Source organism: Danio rerio, chromosome 16, assembly GCF_052040795.2.
Source record: "Danio rerio strain M-AB ecotype USA chromosome 16, GRCz13ab, whole genome shotgun sequence".
Classification (NCBI taxonomy): domain Eukaryota; kingdom Metazoa; phylum Chordata; class Actinopteri; order Cypriniformes; family Danionidae; genus Danio; species Danio rerio.
The window spans coordinates 14,055,268-14,074,127 of record NC_141036.1 but is presented as its reverse complement, the minus strand read 5'-3'; the positions used below and the strand labels follow the sequence as shown (position 1 = coordinate 14,074,127).

Genomic DNA, 18,860 nt, shown 5'->3' with positions numbered 1-18,860 from the left:
ATAATATTACATATTATAGAAAATATGATAATGGTAAAAAAAATATATTGTGTTAATGTGAATATATGTGGAATGCTTTACAATAAGGTTGTACTATTTAATGTATTTACCAACGTGAGCAAACACTAAACATTGCATTGAAAAGGGTATTTATTAATCTATGTTAAGTCGCTGTCAGATTACACGATTTTTTTTGTCGGTTACGAAAGTCACTGTCAGATTATGCATTTTTTTTCTCTTGATAAAATACTGACTTGTAGTAGGTAACAAAGTGCTAGACTACACGTTTTTATTCAAAATCAGTCATCCCATTAAGTATGCGACGAGCGTTATTTCCCAAAGCAGTAACAAGTGTTGCTCTAACGATATTTTCTATCTCAATTTCATTTAAAAAAAAAATCTTATTTCAGTCTTAACTCCATTATTTAAGGGCGTTTGTTACAACATGGATAGAATTAAACTTATTATTCCTTTATAATATTAACATATTTTCTTTATAATCTAAATGTTTATTTTCCTGCCAGGGTTGCTTATTAAACACTCCCTAGCCTGAACTGCTGAGAGTGAGACAGAGAAAATGAAAGCACATCAGCATCAAGGAAAATCAATTGCTCAAGACATAATCTTTAAAATAATGAAATATAAAAACATTTACAAATATATGACAGAGGTTTGTGATACAACAATTAGAGTGAAGCATTCATTAAATCTTTATTTTCCATAGAGCAAAACAAATAATTTAATATTATTGTTGAGTGGCGGAGGAGCACAAACAAACATAATTCAAAAAAACTTATAATTCATTAATTTTTTTTTTTTGAATTTCGTTCGCTATAGTTTTTATCTTAATTTTTATGTATATTTTGTTGTTTAGTTATCTATAGACAAGAATAACGAATAACATTTGAGGTAAAGCACTTCAAAACAAGTCTGCTGTATGCGCCAAAACATGAATTGCTGTGAGATTGTGTTGGTTTGTTAAATAAAATAATAATAGGCTAATTTCAGATAGACTATAATAAACTGTTTTTACTAGTAATGACAAATTTGAATAAGCATGAAAGGCTTTTGCAATGTATTCGCGATACTGAGCATGTTCCCAGATTACCTTGAAGGAACAAACTCTGTTGGAAGGATGAGAGAACTCAGAAACTCGTTGTGGGAATGAAGATGTCTGCATATACTGCATGGGCCAGTCTATCAGATAAATTTGCTTAAAACACCTTAATATTTTAGAAAAGGTAGTTAAAGTTAAACCAATGATTGATCTTATCCACCCATTAAACACCAATAATTACATATGTCGTCTACTTTTTGATTACCTGACCGGTGCATTAACAGCAGCACCCGCTGAGATAACCGAGAAATTATGTGCTCCTATTGCCCAGTGTCACCCACGTGATAGAACTCAAAATCAAACATGCTAGACTTTTTGTGATGGTGTCATGAGGTATTGCAGGCATGGTATCAGTTGTTGTGCCACATTACACATGAAGAAACTATTGAATCTAGTGTCACAATGCCCATTTGTCGTTTACGAATCCCACACGTCAAGGAAATCGTGCCAAAATCATGACAAATTTGTGTGATCTGACCAGGGCTTTGATGTTAGTTTATGAAAATAAAGTTGCTCATTATTAGTTTGTTAACTCATAGAGCGTTAACTAATGTTAACAAGCATGGATTTGTATTTCATTAATGTATTAGTAAATGCTGAATCATAATTAATAAATCCTGTGCAAGTGTTGTTCATCATTACTTCATGTGATTAAATACATTAACTAATGAAGCCTTATTGTAAAGTGCGCCTAAAAAGAGTAATAAAAAGTCTATACACAAACATCACAGCTGACTCGATCTCTGAGGTTTATGTTAATAATCACTTTTTTTAACCATTACAGATTCTTGAGAAAAACAGAGGTGGATTACAGCAGCCATGGCGGCCATAGCAACAGTGCCCAACTACACCCCCTCAGTATGGGTACGGTTATGCCATGCCATCCCTCGCCTGAGCTTAACCATGCAGATGCGAGACAGCGTGTTCACTCCAGACAGCTGGGAGTACCAGCAGGTAACCCTCTCTCTCTGCCTTCTTGTTTCTCACTTTCAAAAACAATTTTCACACCTGACAGCTGGTGGTGGGCACGCTCATCATTCAGAGCGACACACATTTATTTCTGTCTCGCTCTCTCTATTTTGTTCTCTCCTTCGTGTGCTCCCTCTGAGAGTTTGTCCAAATGATATCACATATGTGCCATATAGCATGTGAACATCCAGAAACATTGTTTTTTTCATGCTGTCAGAAATATTTACTTATCGACTTGCAGAACATACTCTAACTCACAGCACTCTAATGCACTCTCAGAGAGATTAAACTGGAGTGTTAAAGTCAAAACCATTAGAAGCACTTTTCTGTCTGCAATTTATAGAGGCAAAATTGAGTTTGCATCTCACGTTTTTTAATGTTCAGTGGGTAAAGAACTGTAGACTCAAAGTAGCAGAGACTAAAAGCATGAAGGACTGATTTTAAAACAATAACTTTGTCATGATAGATATACAGTTTATTTCATAAGTGTGTTTCCACATTTTGCTAATATTTGGATACAATTTGTTTCATTTGTAACTTTGACTCAAAAGTACAGGTGCATTTAAAATCCTCTGTGAAGTTCTTTTACTTCAACACTCCTGTTTTTCCCGGGAGTCTCCCATGTTCCTCCCGCAACCCTCCTGTTTTGCTATATAACACCCAACTTTGGTACAGTATCCGCCGTATAGCAGCGGCCGCCCAAAACCAGGTGCATAATACAGTTACTAACACCACAGTACAGTTACTTTTTTACAGTTTACGGTTCTCAACACAGTTATTCAGAGACCTCACCCCCGAACACATTTTTGCTGTAATAAATTCATTAAACTTTTTAAAAATTTTGGTCCCATTTTATATTGTGGCCTTAATTAATATGTATTACACTGACCTTAATAATTCATTACAATGTACTTATTGTATAGATACATGTTTTTACATTGTACTTACGCTTGATTAAATATCTGTATGTAATTACATCTGTAATTAATTTCTGTAATTACATTTGTAATTATACTGTTGACCATCCCTTATACCTTAACCCTCCCTTAAACCTACCAATACCACCAATGCTGTGCATAACCTGACCTGTATCCCAACTTAAGGGCACCAGAAGTGTACTGCAATACATTTTCAACACGTTAAGTACATTGTATTTATTTTTTGATGCAAGTACATTAGTTAAGGACACTTAATATAAAGTGGGACTTTAATTTTTAAATATTAGAAAATAAATTAGGGGCTTACTCATGGAAACTTTAATGTACCTTTGGCCCACAGCCCTCAATTAAGTTTGTTTTTTGGCCCTTTATAAGACAAAGTTTGGGCACCCCTGGTATAGACACTATACCTAACATAATGTTCAATTATTCATTCATTTTCTTGTCGGCTTAGTCCCTTTATTAATCCGGGGTCGCCACAGCGGAATGAACCGTCAACTTATCCAGCAAGTTTTTACGCAGCGGATGCCTTTCCAGCCACAACCCATCTCTGGGAAACATCCACACACACATTTACACACACATTACAGACAATTTAGCCTACCCAATTCACCTGTACTCCATGTCTTTGGACTGGGGGGGAAACCGGAGCACCCGGAGGAAACCCACGCGAAGGCAGGGAGAACATGCAAACTCCACACAGAAACACCAACTGAGCCGAGGTTCGAACCAACGACCCAGTGACCTTCTTGCTTCTCACTGCCTCGCCCCCTAACGTAATGTTCTATACAAAATATTTTACTGAATGTTCATGAGTTTCCTGAATCAGTTACAGCTAGATAGTCGCTGGGTTTCCATTCTAATATTTAGCTATTTTTTATTCTTTTATTCATTCATTCATTCATTCATTTTCCTTCAGTTTAGTCCCTTATTTATCAGGGGTCACCACAGCGGAATGAACCGCCAGCTATTCCGTCATATGTTTATGCAGCGGATGCCCTTCCAGCCATAACCCAGTACTGGAAAACATCACTTTACACTGGCATTCACACACACTCATTCACTACGGCCAATTTTGTTTACCCAATTCAAAAAAACGGAGCACCCTTAGGAAACCCATGTGAATACAGGGAGAACATGCAAACTCCGCACAGAAATGCCAACTGCCCCAGCCAGTGACCTTACTGTGAGGCTACAGTGCTAACAACTGAGCCACCGTGTCACCAAATCTTTTTCGAGGTTGCAAAAAAAGAATGCAATTCACATCAAGTTGTTATAGAGCAGCTGACTATAGTATTGGTTACCTAGTAACCAACAGTAAACAAGACAAGCATAATGGAGACAGCTGATTAGTTACATGGATGTATATGGAATTCCACTTCAGTTGCCAAACTTCATCATTACAACATATACATTTTTCATCTAAAGGTTAACAAAATGCGCTAGTAAAATAAGTATTGTAAAGTTTGATTTCATGTGGACTTGAAGATGAAAAAGTCATTAAATTTTCCACTTAACCAATTTGTTCAAAAGCTTTTGACTATTCAGCATACAGGATCAAAACACAACTTATATGTGTTGTTCTGAGACTTTGTCTCTTTTCATATGACAGACCAAATGTAGAAAGAGTGACGTAATGCTGTCTAAAACATCTTGTTTACTGAACTCCAGCTATTGTTGTTAGCATAGGAAGGGCTTGAGGTAAATGTGAGAAGCTGTCAGATTCTTTTGTCAAATGTTTGAATAATGTAGGCATACACTGGGAAAAATATAAATAATAAAAACTTTACTGACTCCTACTGACTGAGCCAACTCTTCTGTGGCAACATCAGCAATAAACTACTGTGCTCTGCACCAGAGGTCTGCTCCTGAGAACCCAAAGTTTATTTTCAACCTGCTTCAGCACACCTGCATTCAGGATCATTTGATAAACGCTTGATTAAGTGCTCCGGGTGTGTTTAATCAGGGTTGGAGCTGAACTCTGCTGGATAGTTGGTCCCTAGAGCAGGACTAAAGACCTCTGTTCAGCACTATACATACTGCACATCCATAAAGAAAACATCACAATTGCATGATTTGCATTACATAAAATTATCAAATTGCCAATACAAATATAAATAGTTCTTAGGTATAACCAATACTATATGTAACCATTACTATAAATTGCAAGCTGTAGACAGACCTTCATCAGTAATGTATGTAAATGACAGATTTTGCTTTAGTTTTATTTCTGTTAATTGTAAGTGTACAGATTTAAAAAGTCAACTACAAGTATGTTGTACTTAAACTGTGGTTCGATTGGATTGGAATATCTTTATTGTCCTAGAGGGATAATTTGGTTAGCAGCAATAGCCTGCACAGATCGGCACTCAAACAAACATAAAAAAACCAACCCAGGGTCATTCTGAAAACGTAGTCCAGCGGACGTGTCTGGAGACTGCAAAATACATCCCGGGAGGTACGTATTTGTGCAGTTTTTGTCTACGCGAATCCGCGAGAGGCTGCTGTGTGCGCTTTTCTTCTCTTGCGAGTGCCGCTCACGCCCGCGCTGTTCTCGCGTCAACCCACCAGAGGCCGATGTCTGACTGACCGAATGATTAACTGCGCGACCGGCCAATCGGCTGACCCACCCTCCTCCTTCCCTGAACCCAACCAGTTTTACCGACTGACCCGCCTGCCCGCTCACTTCCCTAAACCTGAGCAACAATTTAGAAAAGCCGTCTAGAAGAAGAAAAGCCCTCGTCTGTTTGTTTTTAAACACGTTTTCAGATTTCACCACGTTCTCACCCTGCTATGAACTCGTTCGCTTTATTTTTTGGATTCTGTTTTTGTCTTACCTGATTTCTGGAACTCCTCCTCTCTGCATCTGAAGTCCGCCGACGCACACGATGAGCTAACCAGACAAACTGATTGCGGCGGGAAAGCCCTCCACACGGAGGTAAGCGGTCAGCCGGCAAGCGCGAAAGGGAACGGCATCACACCTCCCTGTAGCGTTCGCTTAAAAAAATGAAATGCAGCCATAATTACCTCCCGGGACGTATTTCGCGGTCTCTAGAAACGTCCACGGGACTACATTTCAGAATGAGCTTGGGTTGCAACCAACAGTAAACAATTAAATTAATCATGATTAAGTAAAATAATTAAAGACAAAATCAGGGTCGTAAAAACTCCAAACACTGCATATTTTGTTCTTATCAAAACATCGTTAGCAACCAAACTGAGCAACATTGGCTCAGTAATGCAGTTTATGGCGTCACTATATTTGACCTGATTAATGAAGTACAAACTTGTTAGTTATGCCCCATTCATACGGGACGTCAGCGTCAACGCTTCCCATTCACTTTGAATGGGTGATGTCAAGCGTTGCCGAACTGCATTGTAGATCCATATGCGCCACTTCAGCATTGCTCGCTGCAGAAGTTGGGACTAGTTCAACTTTTCAAGCGCCGACGGAAGCATCAGCCAATCAGATCGCTGTATGCAAATACACCAGCTAGACAGTGGCCCATTGCTGACTGAATTTCATTGGCTGATGCTGCTATGACGCTCAATTTTAGCCCCAACTTCAGACCACCTTTAGTTAAGCGTTGACGCTGAAGCCCCATATGAATGGGGCATCAAGGTCTGCTTTTTGTTGGCCTGTTAATAAGCCTGTTGGGCTTCATTTTTAGAGAACCACCAGCTAGATGCACATTATCTCGCTTATTACACAGCTACTTGCTACAAAGGTAAGCAGTTAGACAGAAAACTTCAATCTGAGGAATAATAATTTGCTAACTTTTTAATTATAAGAAAACAAAATAACAGTAAAAAGAAAAAATGGCTGGATGGAGCCTACACAAACCTTCTTCTTTTATTATTCCATCACAATATGATACCAAACAGTCAAGAATATGTGTGACAGATAAGATTCATTAAAAATTTTGAGAACATTTTAAGCATTTTTCCTTAAACTGGAATTGTAAGCAACAAGAGTTTAATTTACAGCAAATTAAATCATTATTAATGTTAAATAGTGTAAACTTTAAGGAAGTGGAAGTGAAATCAAATCAGTGATTTACAGATTGTTATGCCTTTTTAAAATGTGACTGAGTTGACAAACTGTTTACTATTGGTTAAGATCTAAATACTTTCAATAGTTTTAGTGGCTGTTATCTAAGAATGCTTTGTAATGTCATGATTGACCAATTCCTCTTGTATTCATTCCTCAATTTTCCTCAAGTGGTCCTAAGAGCTGTGTAATAACAGTAATTATAGCTAACAACTTTACCTACTACGTTTTTCAGTGACCTTGGTTGCATTCTTTTGTCACTAACCTAACAAAAAAAATATGCCCAAATTCACGTATTATACATGGACCTCCCAACTTTGCAATTTGTATGCAAATTGTGATTTCAGCATTTTACAAAGTCAGATTGAATGACCTCTTCAACGCTGATTCATTTGAACTTTTAGTCATGGTTTAGGAATGTACAGTGTAGAATGCAAGGTTATGAATGCTCAGCAACTGGTAAATCTTGAAGCAAGATAACCAAAGCAAGTTCTGGTAGTATTTTACTATTTATTATTATTATTACATTTTTGTTTTTGTCAAAGCAGTTTTTGGAAGGCTTTATAAGCATGAACAAAACCCCCCAACTGCAAGGGGAATCACAATGATAGAAATTGTCATTTGATAAGGGATTTAAGAATTTAGATGATTTTCAGTACAGCATCGTGGGTAATGTAGTTTTCTGCATGATTTTTTTTAACAAACAAAACCAAAAACACCTGTCATTGAAAACCTACAAAGTTCTTTAGCTATGATGGTTCCATGAAGAACCTTCAATATGTAGGGGACTTTTCTATAGTAATAAACATTTTTTTAGATGATCAAATAGAACTTTTCACTTTGAGGAACCAAAAAAAAAGTAATAGAAAAAAAATACTTTTAATCCCTCGCTTTTTTTAAAGAGTGTTGGAGTTCACAACTTAGATCTGCCTTTAAGGAAACAGTCAATATTTTTTTTAAATAGGGTCATTTTACAAGATCCTATAATTAAAGTTTATTTTTGAATTCATTCAGCCAATCTCCGGGTCTGGTGGGAGCTATTTTAACTTAGCTTAGCATGAATTACTGAATTCGATTAGACCATTAGCATCTTCATTAGCCATTAGCCATTAACATCAAAAACTTCAAAAAAAAAAAAAAAAAAGTAGAATATTTTCTAATTTAAAGCTTGACTCTTCTGTAGTTACACTTTAAGATCAACAGAAAATAAAAAGTTGAGCAAGATGCTAATGGTCCAATCCGATTCAATAAATAATGCTATGCTATGCTAAAAGTGAATCCGCCAGACTTGGAGATCTGCTGAATAGATTAAAAAATGGTAAAACTCAACTTTAGGTGACTTGTAAAATGAGCCTATTTCCAAAACAAGTGGAGTGTTCTCCACTTAAAAGGTTTATCAGATAGTGTTATTCATGTCCCTTTGAAGAATATTAATGGTATTTATGCTTCTGAAACATGACTTATACACTATATTCTCTTATGCAAATAAATAAATAATGTTTGCTTCAGATACTATTGTAGCACTTTATGTGCGATTCCATTTAATGACACTTTTAATGCAGAAATTAAACAGCTGCAATGTGGTTACCATTTGAAAAAAAAAAAATGAAAATAAAAAAAATGCCCAACTGCAAATTAATAAAGGTGGAAGAGACAAATCCAGATTACGCCTGCTGCCTGAATGGCTTTAGCGGATAAGACGCAGATGATAAGAGAAAGATGTGTTAGGGAAATAACAGACTGTGAGAGAGATGGTAGAGAGGAGAAATGAGAGAGAAATACTCATGGATAATAGTGGGAACTGGGAAGAGAGGAGAGAAAAGAGAGAGATGAAAAAAACAAGAGAGAGAGAGAGAGAATCAGAGGGAAAAGCAGTAAATGTATTTAAGTAGGTCACAGATTATTAATAGAGATCCAGTGGCGTGGATAAAAAGAAAGAAAGGGGGAGAACAGTGAGGGATGAGTGAGCGGAAGAGTGAACCACAGGGAGACGAGAAGGAAAGAGAGACAGAGAGAGAGAGAAATTGTGGAAGATGAATTAAGACCAGATTGCAAATGTATAGTATTTGAAGCCTGAATGCACAATGTGTGTTTGAACGTGACGTCAAGCTTTAATTACACCTCCCTGCGCTCTCTCTGAGTGAAGCCTCAGTGCTGTTTTAGCCAATAAGATTAAAGAGACATCCTCCATTTTATGGCACACTGCTTTGCATACTGTATATGCAGATGCTGGAACAGTAAGCAGATATGATGTACGTGTACTCTGTGCTATTAAATGGGAAAGGAATGGTGTAGAATTTACCTTGAAATAATTCTCATTGTGAGATTGATAGTAAGTTTTACAAATAATTACAGTAAAATGACAAGCAATTAAATTGATCGTGATCTAATGAAATGATATATGTTCTTACAGTTTCTAATGTTGAGGAATCAATTTTACTACATTTACTGCTACGTTTTTAAAATGCCTTAAATTAATTAAATCAATGATCAATTTGTCATTGTTTCTTAGATAGATTTCTTAAATAATTGCTCTTTACTACTTTTGCTATATATATATATATATATATATATATATATATATATATATATATATATATATATATATATATATATATTTAGAGCAAATAAAATAAATAAACTTAATGAATTGAGTAATTCATAGTAAAAAGCAAAGTAAAAATTGAGCTCCTGACCAGACCCAAAAATATATAATATCATATTTTTGTGCTATTTGATTTTTTTTTTAAATAAAGCCAATATTTAAATTATATTTAACAAATAGTCAACTCAGATCCTTTAAATCTCTGTAAAGTACTCTATTAAGCCAAATATTATACAATAATAAAAATATGGTACTTCATCTTTAATTTTCCTGTCGGCTTAGTCCCTTTATTAATCTGGGGTCGCCACAGTGGAATGAACCGCCAACTTATCCAGCACATTTTTATGCAGCGGATCCCCTTTCAGCCGCAACCCATCTCTGGGAAGCATCCACACACAGTCATTCACACACACACACTCATACACTACGGACAATTTAGCCTACCCAATTGACCTGTACCGCATGTGTTTGGACTGGGGGGGAAACCGGAGCACCCGAAGGAAATCCACGCGAACGCAGGGAGAACATGCAAACTCCACAGAAAAACGCCTACTGAGCCGAGGCTCGAACCAGCGACCCAGCGACCTTCTTGCTGTGAGGCGACAGCACTACCTACTGCGCCACTGCGTCGCCCAAATATAGTACTATATAAAAAAATAAGTAAATTTTCTATATTTGTTAAATGAATAAAAAAATTAAAATAAAAATTTTAAAAACTCCCAACTGGTGATACAGTATATAGTGGGCTTATTAAGGTAGCAAAGTTGTTATCATTCACAAAACTACAAAATATTTTATATAGTCCATTACTATAAAAGAAACAAACAAAGCAAAATCAGATGATGATTAGATTACAATTATTATAATCTAATAGAACTAGTATAAAATAATTATTATAAAAATTAAAATAATAGTCAAATAAATTACAGAGATTTTTTAATAACAAAATTTAATTAAACATTTTTTTTAATAGGGCGTCAGAGTTGCGCAGTGGGTAGCACGATCACCTCACAGCAAGAAAGTCGCTGGTTCGAGCCTCGGCTGGGTCAGTTGGCATTTCTGTGTGGAGTTTGCACGTTCTACCTGTATTCCTTCGGGTGCTCCGGTTTCTCCCACAAGTCCGAAGACATGCGGTATAGGTGAATTGGGTAAGCTAAATTTTCCGTAGTGTATAAGTGTGTATTGGATGTTTCCCAGTGATGGGTTGCAGCAGGCATCCGCTGTGCTGGATAAGTTGGCGGTTCATTCCGCTGTGGTGACCCCAGATTAATAAAGGGACTAAGCCGAAAATAAAGTAAATGAATGTTTAAAAATAAATGTATATTTATAAAAAGTAATTAATAATAACATGTTTAAAATAAATTTTAGACATTTAACATTTTGGGATGGGCATCTCTCGGATGAAGATGGTCATATTTAGCATCTAAACGATTCTTAATCCTTGTGTTAGACCAATAACAAAACTGATACTGATACACCAGCAAAGAACTTCACGAACAACTCTTGAGTGTGTGGTTATTTTTCCTTCTCTATTTCTCTCCAAAGACTCTGCTAGTGTTGTCCAGCTTCTCGGCCATCGCTCTTGTACTCTCGCTGCTGGTGATTCTGTGTTTCCTCATCCACTACTGCTGCTGCCATCGGGGCGAATCAGGCAGAGATGCAGAGGAGGAAGAAGAAGATGATGATGCCAGCGGTGGCCATGGTTACAGTGGCAAAAAGGGGCGGGGCATCTGCTGTGTCACATGGGTGTCGGTTGCAGCCGTCACATTGTGTTGGTAAGACCCGCTAATGACAGTCATTTTCATGTGACAGCGGTAACTCTCTGATGAGAAGATGGTGGAGACATTTCTGCAAAAACAGCCTTTGCACATTTTAGCTGGTGCTGTTTAGCGGTTTTATTTTTGCGTATGATCTATAATATAATATTTTTAATATATAACATAAATATATGAATATTGTTCGAGTAAAGGTGCATGGAACTGCTTTTTGAAAAAAAAAGTTTCTGTAAAGTGAATTCTGGCTTTTTTAATTTAACCAACGGAGAAACTAAAGGCCTTTTTGTTGCTATTAAAAGTTGTTTTTTTACTAAATGGTTTGCATGGATGTGGGAATACATTATATATATTTTTACAATCTGTAAAAACATATTTTGTTTGATTGTAAACTTTTTACTTCTCTGAAAATCGCATACAGCATAAATATACAGCAGTTTATCTGGTTTTACTGGATTTAAGGTATTAAGTATGGGTTTGTTTTCTTCAGTAAAGGGCTGATAATACTTTTATAAAGTTTCAAATAGAAATTCTGTGATCATTTTTTCCAAAAAAAAAAAAAATTGGTCAAAATAACAGAAAAATCAGGGTTATTGATCTCAATATGTAATTCTTGGCTCTTCTGAAGTTAAAATTATTGTGTTGTCTAAAAATAAAACGTATATATTATACTATAACATTTTTAGGATTGGAAAATGGTCTTAAATATATTTATTCATTCATTAATTTTCCTTCGGCTTAGTCCATTTATTCATCACAGTGGAATGAACCGAGAACTATTCCAGTATATATTTTACACATCGGATGCCCTTCCAGCTGCAACCAGTACTGGGAAACATCCATACACACATACATTCACCACAGTCAATTTAGTTTATTCAATTCACTTATAGTGCATGTCTTTGGACTGCGGGGGAAACCAGAGCACTCTGAGGAAACCCACGGCAACACGGGGAGAACGTGAAAACTCCACATAAAATGCCCACTGACCTAGCCTGGATTTGAACTAGTGTACTTCTTGCTGTGAGTTGACAGTGCTAACCACTAAGCCACTGTGACGCCTGTCTTAAATATATCTAGTTTAAATTTTTTTTCAAACTTTTTGTGATTTTGAACATGAAAATAGTAAAAAAGATAATAAATAAATAAGCTGGAATGAAATTGAAGGAAACAGATGATTTGGTCTTGGGTATTTAAAAGAAAGATATTTTTTAGATGTTAGTATCTGCATGTTATTCATTAGGACATTCATAAGTTAGTGTGCTCCAAAACAGTTATAAAAATCACATGGAAGATGCACGTAAACATCCAAAGCTTGCAGGTTGTCACTTCTGTCTCTGGATCCCGGATTATTTTCACGTCACCTTATCTTTCAATTTCTCATCAAATCCTGTGACTAATCAAATAGTCGACATGTCCTGCCTTCTTTAAGACACTTTTCATTTGCTTTTCATTTGACACGCTTGTTCACAACCACTGTCACTGTGAGAGCTGTGATAAAAAACACATCTATGACTCTGTAACATAAATTCATTTATTTGTTTATTTTTTTTGTATTTTCATGTTGAAAAACACAATACTGTATATAAGATACCATATTTCTTTTAAAAATATACATTTTAAAAAAATAAAGTATAGCATTATAAAATTGTTCCATCCTCAAATTTATGACAACATGTTGTAGTCTACAATAATTAAACTTAATAGGAATCTTTTCAGAAATCTGCTGAATGTTGTTTTCCTATAGCTTATATATATATATATATATATATATATATATATATATATATATATATATATATATATATATATATATATATATATATATATATATATATATAAATATATATATATATTTATACAGTTGAAGTAAAAATTATAAGCCCCCCTTTGAATTTTTTTCTTTTTTAAATATTTCCTAAATGAAGTTTAACAGAGCAAGGAAATTTTCACAGTATGTCTGATAATATTATTTCTTCTGTAGAAAGTCGTATTTGTTTTATTTCGGCTAGAATAAAAGCAGTTTTTAATTTTCCATTGTCTACAGAACAAACTTTTTACGTTTAGAAATGTGTTGATAAAAATCTTCACTCCGTTAAACAGAAATTGGGGAAAAATAAACAGAGGGGGTAGTAATTTAAGGGGGCTAATAATTCTGACTTCAATTGTACGCACACTAAAGCCAGAAATGATTTATACTCCTAGCAAATTCTAACTTAAAGTTTCTTTTATTCAACCTGCAAGTTTTAAGTTTTTTTATTTTACTGGAAATGGGAAAGGCTTCTCCCAAATGATAATAAGGCGATGTACAAAAGGCATAATTGTGGAAAAAAGTATTTCTCACTTTTATTTCCATATTTACATTTGAACAAAAACTTTAAGTCAGAATTTGCCAGGGCTATTTTCGGGTAGATTGTATATGAAGGCTCCAAAGTTATTGTATTTAGTCTGATATTTCTCATGGCCTACAACGGGACAGGACTTTGATAAAGTCATCTTTATACAGTTTCATTGATCAGGCAGTTTTCACCATTTAGAGAACAGAAAACAATTAGTACCTGACATCATCCATTCAATCCCACAAGCACAAATAAGAGAAAAAGAGAAACAGTCCTGACAGTATTTAAGCCATTTAAACCATGTAGTGTTTCACAACATAAAATACAGAAAAAAAAACAGTTAAGGGCTTCTCTTCTCTTATCAGCAACAACTTCAAACCAACGGCCCATATAAACGAAACAATATGAGTCTCCCTTTTGCTTTAAATAAAGATGTCATTCCTGTTCTAAATAAAGCTGTTTCATTTGCACATTTGCGAGGGATGATTTCCTTCAATTATGTTATCTCAGCGCACATATATTGGCAGAGCACCATCCCGTTTAATATATTCAGAGCTATGAAACCTAATGCATTCTCATGCCTCATTGAGTTTGAACCATCAGCACGATGCATTAATGTCCTTGATGTCGCACATATATTGCTTGTGTAAATTAGTATTGTTTCAATGACGTCACAGCCTTCCCGTCCACGCTGACCTCTTTTTCTGGAGAATTTGAAGGCTAAACAGTCATTTACAGTGTAGTAGAGGACTAAACACATTTAGGATTCCTATTAAATACTGTATGAAACACGTAAACACACACTTCTGCTTGCTTTGGCGTAATCTGGGTCAAACAGTTACAGACAGATTGGACTGGGTTATATTTGGCAGGTTTGAAGAAATCGGGCAAGCATCTGGCCTAAGCATTAATCTGAATATTTTAATGTGAAATAGATACGTAAATGAGTGGATTTACAGGGCTGTTGATTTGGATTCTAATGCTCTTTTTAAGTCCATTTTAAATGTGTAAAAAGTTTAAATGTTTTTTTTTGGGGGGTCAGGAAGGATCATTTTTGATTAAATAATGCTTTTAATCAGCGGTTCTCTAGCGTTTTTTTTTCATGGTCATTAAGAAAAATTATCTAAAGTTTCATTTTAAAACACTATGAAAATTTTTTTTTATAAAATTGTGCTTTAAATCAGTGGTGCTCCACTGTTCCGAGCATGTGATCTACAATTTTCTATTGTCATTAGGAAAAATAAGTTAGTTTCTTTTAAAAACACTTTTAAAAACTATGGAAAACCTCATATTTTCTACGCAAAAATGCCTGCCACACATAAGTATACAGTCCCAATTTACTTAACACACTCCTTAAAGGGATATTTCACCCATAAATTTAAATTACCTCATCCTTTACCGTCCCTCATATTGTTTTAAACATTTATGAGTTTGTTTTTTTCTGTTGAACACAAAAAAGGAGATATTTTTAAGAACGCTGGTTGCTGAAATTATATGGGTGCCAGACTTTTTCTAAATATCTTCTTTTGTGTTCAACAAAATAAAGATACTCAAATACGTGTTGAACAAGTGAAGAGTAAGTAAATGATGATAGAATTTTCATTGAACCATTTCTTTAAATATATTAGATTGAGACTTTACTCTTAAATTGAAAGAATATGGCTGATCCAGATTAATAAACAGTTTTAGGATACAACATTAAATAGAATTCCCAAACTAGTTTTTGTTATTACAGTGAAGTTAAAGGGATAGTTTACACTAATATGGTCAACCATTAGGTAAAGCAAGCAATTAAAGGGTTTGCCCTTTGACTCCATGCTCTACCAAATGGTTGACCATATTTTGACGGTTTTAAATAATGACTGCTTAAGTTATTTAAAGAATGACTGTTTTAAATAATGGTTTACACACACAGCATTTTGTTTACAAACATAATCCTGTTGCGCTACTACAGTTGATTTTGGTTTTATTGTAAAAAATAAAATAAACAAGAAAACTTGTTAAATGAGAATCTGAAATATTTCATGGCATACTTCAAAAAATAAAGATGAGTCAGTGTTCAAAAATGTTTTATTTTGATTGTGTTTTTAAATAGATTGGTCATTAACTTCATATTTTCAGATTATTCATAGTATATCAGATTATTCATAGTATACATTATGTATTAATTATGGTACTTTTAACATTAACCGACATAGCAACCATTTGGGTTGATATTTTAGAAATTATGGGATGTGCTGAAAACAATGCATTGAGTGTGCTAACTAGCGACATAAGGAGTTATTCTTTTTTTTGGTGGGGTAGTTAAATGGATAAAAAGTGTCTTACTGTGTACTCAGACTTAGGTTAGATATTAGAATAGGTTAGAATTAGGTTCATACCAATTAAGTAAAGGGATAGTACACAGATACACAGCCACAGCCATGTCACCCTGCAGCCCAAGACCGGTTACTCACTGAAGCAGGGCTGAGCCTGGTCAGTACCTGGATGGGAGACCACTAGGGAACACTAGGTTGCTGTCGGAAGTGGTATTAGTGAGGCCAGCAGGGGGCGCTCAACCTGTGGTCTGTGTGAGTCCTAATGCCCCAGTAAAAAGTGAAAGGGACACTACACTGTCAGTGGGCGCCGTCTTTCGGATGAGACATTAAACCGAGGTCCCGACTCTCTGTGGTCATTAAAAATCCCATGGCACTTCTCGTGAAAGAGCAGGGGTCTAACCCCGGTGTCCTGGCCAAAGTCCCTCTATCGGCCCTTACGATCATGGCCTCCCAATCATCCCCTACCACCAAATTGGCTCTATCGCTGTCTCTCCTCTCCACCAATAGCTGGTGTGTGGTGAGCGCACTGGTGCCGTTGTCCTGTGGCAGCCGTCGCATCATCCAAGTGGATGCTGCACACTGGTGGTGGTGTGGAGAGACCCCCCCTCATGATTGTGAAGCGCTTTGGGTGTATGGCCATACACAATAAATGCGCTATATAAATACACATTACATTACATTACATACAAATGAAAATGTGGTCATTATTTTACATCCTCCACTTGTTAAAAACCTGTTTAAGGTTCTTTCTTCTTTTGAACACAAAAACAAGATATTCTGAGCAGCCAGTGACTACCACGGTAGAAACAAAAAATACAATGGAAGTCAATGGAAAATATTCAGCATATCTTCCTTTGTGTTCAAAAGAAGAAAGAAACTTAAACAGGTTTTTAACAAGTGGAGGTTGTAAAATGTTGACCACATTTTCATTTGTATGTGTGTAATATCCCTTTAATGATTTGGTATAAACCTAATAAAATAATTTGGTATTACCAAATAACATTAAGAATACACAATACCAGCATGAACATGAAAATTCTTCTGATTAAAAGATTGAATATGATACCTCCATTAAAATGCCTCATAATGTAATATATTGCTGATTTTTGGCAATTTCTTAACATGACTTGCATCACCGCATTTGTAATTAAAGAGAGTGCACTGTGAGCGGATATGTCACAAAAGATTGATTTTCAGCGATAAGAGACTTTTAATTATCATAACAAGTACTGAAAAGTGAATTAGAAATGTAACACTGACATGTAGCCAGACAACATCTTATTAGACCACAGAGACCGAGTTAGGACATGTTTTCTTTTTAATCACATTTCACATCCATTTTGTACATAAATGTCAACAGCTTAAAACAAACAAACAAACAAACAAACAAGTAGGTCACATTTATTTTGATGGTCCGTTTGTTGAATTTAAGCTATATTGCATCTACATGCCAACTAATTCTCATTAGATTATAAGCAGACTTTTAGGTTGGGGTTAGTGTAAGTTGACTTGTACTTGCAAAGTTTCTTAGTCAGTTGAACGTCTGTTGAAGGAGCAGTATCAACAGATTTTAAGCAGACAGTCTACTAAAACTCAAATGCACCATCAAAATAAAGTGTTACCAAAAATACAGTTTTACCAAGTTGTGATCTATTAGTTGAGAAATACTGCAGTAATCCAATCCAATAATAATGTTCATCTCGTACATCCCGAAATCTTGAAATTTGGGCTAAAATATTAAGCAGCGCCACTGTTTTTGACACTAATTATAAAAAGTAATGTCACACCAAGCCAACATAATAAATAAACATTTTAAAATATATAATAAAAAAATCATTCTTTTAATCTGTAATAACTTTTTTTTAAAACTTAATTTGACATATTCTGACAGATTAATGCAGTCTTGCTGAACATAATAGACATTTTTAAACGCATTAAAATAAACATCCAGACCCCATTCTCATTTATGTTTCCTAATTTCTCTTTCAGTACTCTTTTTGTGCTCTCTTTCCTCAGTCTGTCTTTGTCTCCACTCATTGTTTTCTCGTTCATATTTCTGCTTTTTGTAGTGTTGCCATAGGCGTTGGTTTCTACGGCAATAGTGAGGCGAACGATGGGATGTATCAGTTGACCTCATCCTTGCTCACTGCCAATTACACACTGGCGTCCATCGATCTTCTGGTGAGAAACACACACGCACTTACACATAAACACACACACACACACAAACACGCACACACACAAACGCACACACACACGCACACACACACACACACACACACACACACGAAAGCTTATCCATCAATCTCCTTATGAGGGATTGGAGGAGCACAGGAATTGCTGCCTGATTTTATTGTACTGTGATTGCAAATACGTTTATGTGTTTTGCATGTTGGAGTGAGAGAGAGCGTTTGAATACATTTGTGTTTGAGATATAATCATCTCCTGGTATTGATTTGGCTGGTTGCTCACATGGTTGATCGATGAATGTGCGTCAGTTTGATTAATGACCTACTTTACTTGTACTGTACACTCTTGTAATGCCCTCTCCATTCATTCCTGCTTCTTTCGTTCCATTGTCATGTATCTCACATCTTTTCCACCACTCTTCAGTAAGTAATGGCCTATTCACACCAAAGAAGGATAATTGTAATAAGAAGTATGTAAGTGTCCACTCATCAGTAGAAGATTTTGCTCTGTTTATTATAAGCCTCGGACGCTTTAAAAGCGTGTGCTCTGTAAAGCAGCATG

General features: G+C 35.6%; 1 protein-coding gene across 5 annotated transcripts in view; it reads left to right on the top strand.

Moving 5' to 3' along the window:
* Positions 1–18,860, top strand: part of ttyh1 (tweety family member 1) — a 70,243-nt gene that overhangs the window by 14,616 nt on the left and 36,767 nt on the right. For all 5 annotated transcript variants that reach the window (XM_087286773.1, XM_087286775.1, XM_087286774.1 and 2 more), the window contains 3 exons: positions 1,902–2,071; positions 11,226–11,455; positions 18,179–18,290. In XM_087286773.1, the coding sequence (XP_087142899.1) occupies positions 1,937–2,071; positions 11,226–11,455; positions 18,179–18,290 (477 nt within the window). In that variant the 5' untranslated portion in view covers positions 1,902–1,936. The remainder of the gene's footprint in view (positions 1–1,901; positions 2,072–11,225; positions 11,456–18,178; positions 18,291–18,860) is intronic.